This window comes from Arachis duranensis, chromosome 2, assembly GCF_000817695.3.
Source record: "Arachis duranensis cultivar V14167 chromosome 2, aradu.V14167.gnm2.J7QH, whole genome shotgun sequence".
NCBI lineage: Eukaryota > Viridiplantae > Streptophyta > Magnoliopsida > Fabales > Fabaceae > Arachis > Arachis duranensis.
This window is the reverse complement of record NC_029773.3, coordinates 26,653,315-26,660,385: the sequence shown is the minus strand read 5'-3', so window position 1 is coordinate 26,660,385 and position 7,071 is coordinate 26,653,315. Positions and strand designations below refer to the sequence as shown.

The 7,071-nt window shown below is 30.3% G+C and overlaps 2 protein-coding genes across 2 annotated transcripts in view; both read left to right on the top strand.

Moving 5' to 3' along the window:
* The window catches only part of LOC107474096 (type I inositol polyphosphate 5-phosphatase 8-like), a 9,460-nt gene extending 2,738 nt beyond the window's left edge, over positions 1–6,722 (top strand). Inside the window, exons 3-7 of the mRNA XM_016093680.3 lie at positions 864–1,290; positions 1,651–1,862; positions 2,528–2,636; positions 2,878–3,026; positions 6,168–6,722. Coding sequence (XP_015949166.1) covers positions 864–1,290; positions 1,651–1,862; positions 2,528–2,636; positions 2,878–3,026; positions 6,168–6,516 — 1,246 coding nt within the window. The 3' untranslated portion in view covers positions 6,517–6,722. The remainder of the gene's footprint in view (positions 1–863; positions 1,291–1,650; positions 1,863–2,527; positions 2,637–2,877; positions 3,027–6,167) is intronic.
* LOC107474097 (uncharacterized) lies at positions 4,333–5,821 on the top strand. The gene has a single exon (XM_016093682.3). It carries the CDS (start codon positions 4,631–4,633, stop codon positions 5,636–5,638), a length of 1,008 nt encoding a protein of 335 aa, XP_015949168.1. The 5' UTR covers positions 4,333–4,630; the 3' UTR covers positions 5,639–5,821.
* Positions 6,723–7,071: the final 349 nt, after the last annotated feature.

The following is a 7,071-nucleotide window of genomic DNA, read 5'->3' as shown; positions in this document are numbered from 1 at the left end:
ATGTTAGGGTCTGTATTTTTGCATTATTCTATGAGTTATTGAAATTTGGTTAAAGTGGATGGACCACGGTGAACAAAACCAAACCATGTCACAGCTCAATTACTAACACATGCATTATTGCACTTACACTCTATGATTTAGGATCCCAAATAAGGCTTAGGCCTAACTGACTTTTTTGCCCCTGATATTTCCTTCAAATTCATCTAGTAAACAATGTCTATACGGAAAAATAATGTGATTTTTTTAATAGTATTTTTTTAACTATGTTAAGTGTACACAAAAAATTAAATATATAAAGAAAATTAATCATCAGGATGACATACTTATTAAAATATAAAATACATATTAAAAATAAGTTAATCAATATATATATATACAAAAATATATGATAATTAATTTGATAGTTAATTTTTTGTGTAAATATATTTTTTATTTTTAACTAGCTCCTTTTGAGATTAAGATCATTTAGGTTGTATTTGTTTATACGAACGGGACATTGAGACAGAAACACAAATTAAAGACACAAAATTATATTTGACAAATAAGACATAAATAGAAATATTGTATCCAAAGACACTGAATTAATATATTTTGTGTCCTGACATATAGATACTAACAAGATACACAATTTATTTTTTTATTATTTTTATCAAATTTTTATAATTATATTTTTCCATAATTCCTTTTTTATGAAAGAATAATAATAAATTAAATTTTTATAATTTATTCTAGTTTATAACTAAACAAAATATAAAAATATTAATTTTTATATCTTTATTCTTTGTATTGTTTTCAGTGTCTTATTTCATCCTATTCTCATAACCAAACACAAATTAACATATTTTATTTCATTGCAAGCTTAGGTTCCAAGAAATTATAGCTCTGAATGCAGGGAATGTTCTTGGGCCTGAAGATAACGGCCCAGCATCAAAGTGGCTTAACCTTATTCACAAAGCACTAAACCCTAAAGATGACATCATTATTGAAGAACAAGTACGACATCAAGAAGAAAGAAGTATCAATTGTAAGGCTAGGATGAGTAGTGTATCTAAATGGCTTTGTTTAGAGGAGGAATTATTGGAGTCAGAGGAATTTGGGGACATGATAAATAATAAAGTGCATAGAAGTGGTGGTGATGATGAGAAGAAACAAGGTTATTGCTTAGTAGGAAGCAAGCAAATGGTGGGTATATATTTGTGTGTGTGGGTAAGAGAAGATCTTTGCAAGCATGTCAGTAATTTCAAGGTTTCTTGTGTTGGTAGAGGCATCATGGGCTATCTAGGAAATAAGGTAATTTCGTTTCTTCATTTTGTTTTCTAATTTTTTTATATTAAAAATATTACGCACATACAAAAAAAATCAGTCAAATACCAATTATTATATATTTATAAATATACGTGTTATTTAATTTATTTTTAAAATATATTTTATATTTTAATATTTTTATCAGTAAATGATTTAATAACTAATATTTGGTATACATATAATATAATTGTTTTTATATACATGGTTTTATTTGGTATACATACATATATAAAACATTAACGATACATGCATACACATGTTTGTTTACGTAATCATTATTGTTTCTTCAGATTTTGCAATGGAATTTTATTATTTTGTGTTGTTGATTTATTAATTAATTAACAGGGTTCAATATCAATTAGCATGACATTGTACCAAACAAGTTTCTGCTTCGTGTGTACACACTTGGCCTCTGGAGAGAAAGATGGCGATGAAGTCAGAAGAAATTTGGATGTCTCCGAAATATTAAAGAAAACCAAATTTTCTCACTCATTCAAACCCCTTTCTCATCATCATGATAATCCACTACTCTCTCCTGAAACTATATTGAAACATAAGTATGTTTTCTATCTTAACTTTCATGCTAGCTATTTGGTTATAAAAGATTCTAATTATTATTAAGGGCTATATCTCTTACCAATACATACTAAAAATTACTCATTAAATTAATTATCATATAAATACATATATTATTTAACTCATTTTTAATGTGTATTGTATATTTTATTATGTATAATATACTAGTGACATAATTAATCTTTAATACGTCGTCTCGTACATATTTTTTTAAATTTATGTAAATTTTTTGTATACATTTTTTTTTATTAGTCTTATTCTAAAATTCTTTATTTTATAGTGAATAAAGATTAAACTCTAAACTTTTAAATTTAAATTTTTTTTAATTAAAAGTTTAAACTAATAAAAAATATAAATTGATATAATTTTTAACATAATTGTTTTTGAATAAATGAAGGCACTCGTGAATTAACTTCCAAAAATAAAAAAAAGTTTAATTTGATAAAATTCGTCGAAGTTTGTGATCTTTGGAACCATGAGTTTTTTTTTTTTAATTCAAGAACTATTTTGATTGAGTAAAACATTTCTGATGTCTAAATAATAATTTACTCTCTGAATTAATTAATCCTCTTAATTTAATTTCTCTCCATCACTTTTAGCATATAACTAATGAACCCTTTTTTTTTTCTTTTTTGGAAATGTACAGTAAGATTATTTGGCTTGGTGATTTGAATTATCGGCTTGCAAGTGGTTACGATGACACGCATGAGCTTCTAAAGAAGAATGATTGGCACTCACTATTAGAGAGGGATCAAGTATATATTTTATTCAAAATAATTAGAATTTAATTATTAAATACTTTTAAAGTATAAGACTTAATTAAAATTTGAGCCAAGTGATATCAGATTATTTCAGTATAAAATAAACTAAATTTTTTAGGGAAAAATAATTAATAATTAAACGAATGCATGTCCAACACGTATCTTTTGCATGTTGTTGTTAACATAAGTTTTTTTTTTTCATTAATATTAAATTCTACTATTTTATTTTGGGTAGCTAAGGATAGAGCAAAGAGGTGGAAGAGTGTTCAAAGAATGGAAAGAAGGGAAGATATATTTTGCTCCTACTTATAAATACTTGGACAATTCTGACCAATATGTTGCTCAAACTTCCAAGTCCAAGGAAAATCGACGTACCCCCGCTTGGTAATAACATTATTTCATCATTTTTTTATTAAACAATTCATCTCTAAAGTTTTTTTTTTTTGTTGGATATTATATCCAAAAAATTTTATTTTTAAAAATTTTTTGAGAATTATATTTATCAGAGAAATTAGTCTCTCGTTGCTTCCGACCAATTTTTTAATATGTAGATTAGACAAATATATAAGTTTTTTACAAATTTTAAGATAATTAGATTAAAAAATATATTTTAAGATAAATTAGTCTATTTTAAAATAATACAAGGGCCAATCTAAATGGAAAATATAATTCTTAAAGATTTTTAGAGAATAAAAATTTATTAAAAATAAAAATATTTAATTTAACAAATTTTAGAAATTAATTTAAGTATTTATTTCTAATTTTTACATATTTATATGCAAATCGAGATTTATTGAATATGTAAAAACTTTTTTTGGATTTTTTGAAATTTTTTGCATATACTTCTTTTTTCTTTTATTATTGTCCTTATATTAAAATTTTTTCTTTTGAGTTAACATGGATTAAACTCTAAATCTTTAAATCATAAAAATTCTTATACAGAAACTCTTATCAGGGACCAATAGTTTTTAACAATTTCGGTCTCCATATATTTGGTCAGTGTTAAATATTAAATTATCTTTAACAAATAAGTTTTATTAATTTATATGTAAAATTTTGATAAATATAAATGCAAACTCCGTTAACTCATATATACAAACTCTGTGTGCGCTTCATTACATAAAAATTTCTATAAATTTGAGTGCAAAAATTTCTTTGCATATTGATCATGAAGCATTATTGATTTTGATATCATGTCATAAATTCTAAACCAAGCAACCACAGATATATACCTAGAAACTTGTGGGATACCACTGCAATTTGAATTTTTTTTTTACTATTATATAAAAATATTTATTTGTCCTTACTAAATATTAAATTTGATTCTATTATATATTATAAAATTGGTTAAAATTCTAGAATATTATTTATTTATTGGTGTTTTTGTTTCAGAAGTTAGCTTTAATTTTATTTTAGAAATTTTATTATCTAAAAGAACTTTTTAAGCTATAAATATCATCGTAAAAATTTAGCTTTGTAATTATATGAGAGATAAATTTTTAAATAATTATTTAATAATATATAAAAAAAGAGATATTTAATTATATTGACAATAAAAAAATTATTCAAGTTTTTTAAAATATAAAATTTATCTAGGGAATAGAATTTTAAATAATATATTATTATTTAAATTACTATTTTAATGTTTAAATTTGTTAGTTAAAAATGATGAAATTGATTGCAGGTATAGCAAGCTCACAAAGCGGACAATAAACATCACAGGCTCACACTTATCTTCGTTGGAATGGACATCAATTGCTTGGGGTGGAGGCCTACTCCTAGCTGCTCCAATTCTCGGATTCATCTCCTTCCACCTGGATGCCAATCAGTTCTACGCAATCATCACAGCTGCAGCCACAGGGGTTGGTGTCTTCTTTTGCCTGCCTGCCGGATTCTTCAAGACCACCAAGATCTTCATTCCCTACATCGCTGGGATCGCTCTTGCCGCCACCGTCGCCAGCACAGCACACACCCATTATCTCGCTCTCATGCTTCGTCCCTATGGAAAACCAACACCCGCCCTTAGGAGAAGAACCAGGTTCTTCCCAAGATTAAGTATCTCCAGCTGGTTCTCCCTCTATGCCACGGCTTTCGGTTCATTGGGTGCAGCTATCGTCTCATCCTTAACCTACCACATGCTTAGAGAACCCAGCGACCGTAACCTCTTGAGCCTTTGGGTTGTCTCAATCTTCAGTGGCCTCATATGGCTCGCCGGGGTGGTGCATGTTGTCCTCATTTCTCCCAGCAGAAGTGCCACCACTTGCTCCGTCTCACCTCTCTCCTCAAGGCTCTATCACTCCCTTTCTTTGTTCAAATACCCGCATGCAATTGGAGGCCTCTTTGGGGTTTTTCTGTCTTCTTTTGCCACGATGAGCATATTCACCGGAGGGGTGCTATTTGTGGTGGGTCAACTCTGCATGAGGCCAGTGCACCTGCTTTATTTGTGGTTGGTGTATTTCCTCTTCCCTTTGTTTTCTCTGCCGTTGCTTCAGATCATGCAGCACTTTATGAGGGTGAATTCCGTTAAGATGCAAATACTGGGTTTTCTGCTGTCCATGTTCTCTTCCGGGTCAGGGTTCTACTTTTGGGAGAGCCGCTGGAGATGGAGCCACTTGCTGCTATTTGGGGCGGTTCAGGGCACCGCAACAGGGCTGCTTCACGCTTTTGGGAGGGTGTTGGTGCTAAACTGTGCACCTTGCGGGAAAGAAGGTGCGTTCTCGGCGTGGTACGGATGGGTGAGATCCGTGGGGCTCTGTGTGGGGTTCACGGTGGGGTCGGTGGCTGCAGGACGCATTAGGGCCTCTCTTGGGGCCGCGTTTTGCTCTGGTATTGCTGGTATTGTTGTTCTTCTGTTTGGGAATGTGAGTGATGTCGGAGGTGCTGTTGCTGCTGGCCATGTCGCTGAGGATAATAGTGGTGACATCAGCGAGAGACCTTCCCGTTCCCATGTCGTTGCATCAAGCGGCTTAGATTCAAAGGAATCTGTTAGTGTTTGAAACTCCTATATCATCCTTCCCCATTTATAAGACAAGCAGCTTACTTGCTTACACCCTCATGTTCTGCGTCTTATATATGTGACTATTACATGATTCTTTGCAAATTCCAATGTTCTTGTTAAATTGTTTTAGACGTATCTGTATTACCCAAGGTGCTTGTACTTGATTAATTTGAATGATATATATTGAGAAAAGGATGTGATTATTATTAGGTGGATTCTATGGTGTTTTTTATTGTTGTCCTTAAATTGATTAACTTGTTTTTATAAATAAAAAATAAAATGTATAAAATAAAAGTAAAATATTTAAAATTTATTAAATATTATTTTTTTATCTTTTTTAATAAATTAGACACTATGACTTAGGCACCGTAGCATTCACCTTATTATTATTGGTAGTTATGATTTATAATATGATAATGACTGACATCCTATCAAGATAAGAATGAATTAAACTAAGAAATATTGTTTATAATATAACCTATTTTCAGAGAAGTTCTAATAAAATATTGGGACAATTTTACCCCCAGGTGTGACCGAATTCTATGGAAAGGTGAAGGGATTGAACAATTGTGGTATGTAAGAGGAGAGTCAAAATTCTCAGACCACAGGCCTGTCTATTCACTCTTTTCAGTTCAAGTGGATTATTTGAAATGTGAGAAGCTTATAACAACAACTACTACTTCCTCTTCTTTTGCAACTACCACCACATCAGAAATCTCAAGGTCATCATGCCTCTCTAGGAGCACCATCACAAATGCTGCCTTGTCGTCTTCTTCGTCGTCATCGTCGTCCAGTGCTGCCAAAATCCAAGCAGGGGAGCAGCTCCTGTTATTAACTAGGGCTCATCAAAGTTGTGTAGATGTCGGTTTTGGTTGAAAATAGCGTAGATATATATATAGTCTTATTTCATAGAGTTAATAAGTTATTTCTAAGATTTGAACCATTTTCAACTTCCAAGTCACAGAGTAACAATAATAGGACTGTGTCAAAGTTCACTCTAACCCCAAGTTTTGACTAATGTTCTAATGTAATTTTCTATTCAAACATAATATTCAACTAATTTAACGGTACATTGATTATTATTACAGGCCTGTTATATATATAAGTCTTTTTGGTATACAAGTTGGTCCAAACTCAACAAAAACAACTTTCAGTTTAAATTACATATAAACACGCGCTTTCCCAACTTTTGAATAGCGCAAACAATTCTTTTCTCTCAATCGAAATCGTAACGCTCAAAATTCAAACGACGATCAAAATCTCTCAAAATTGTCGCGAAAAGTGAAGGAAGTTTCAAAGCTAAATTCAAAAAGAATTATGAAAAAATGAAATAAGAAGAAGAAGAAGTACCAGAAAATGAGGAGGAGGAGAAAGAGAAAGAGTTTTAAATTATGCAAAATTTATCAGTACAAATCTACAAAAAATTCTTAA

Excerpts from the sequence above, each read along its gene's own strand:
- LOC107474097 (XM_016093682.3), top strand. The coding sequence starts at position 4,631 with ATGCTTCGTCCCTATGGAAAACCAACACCCGCCCTTAGGAGAAGAACC.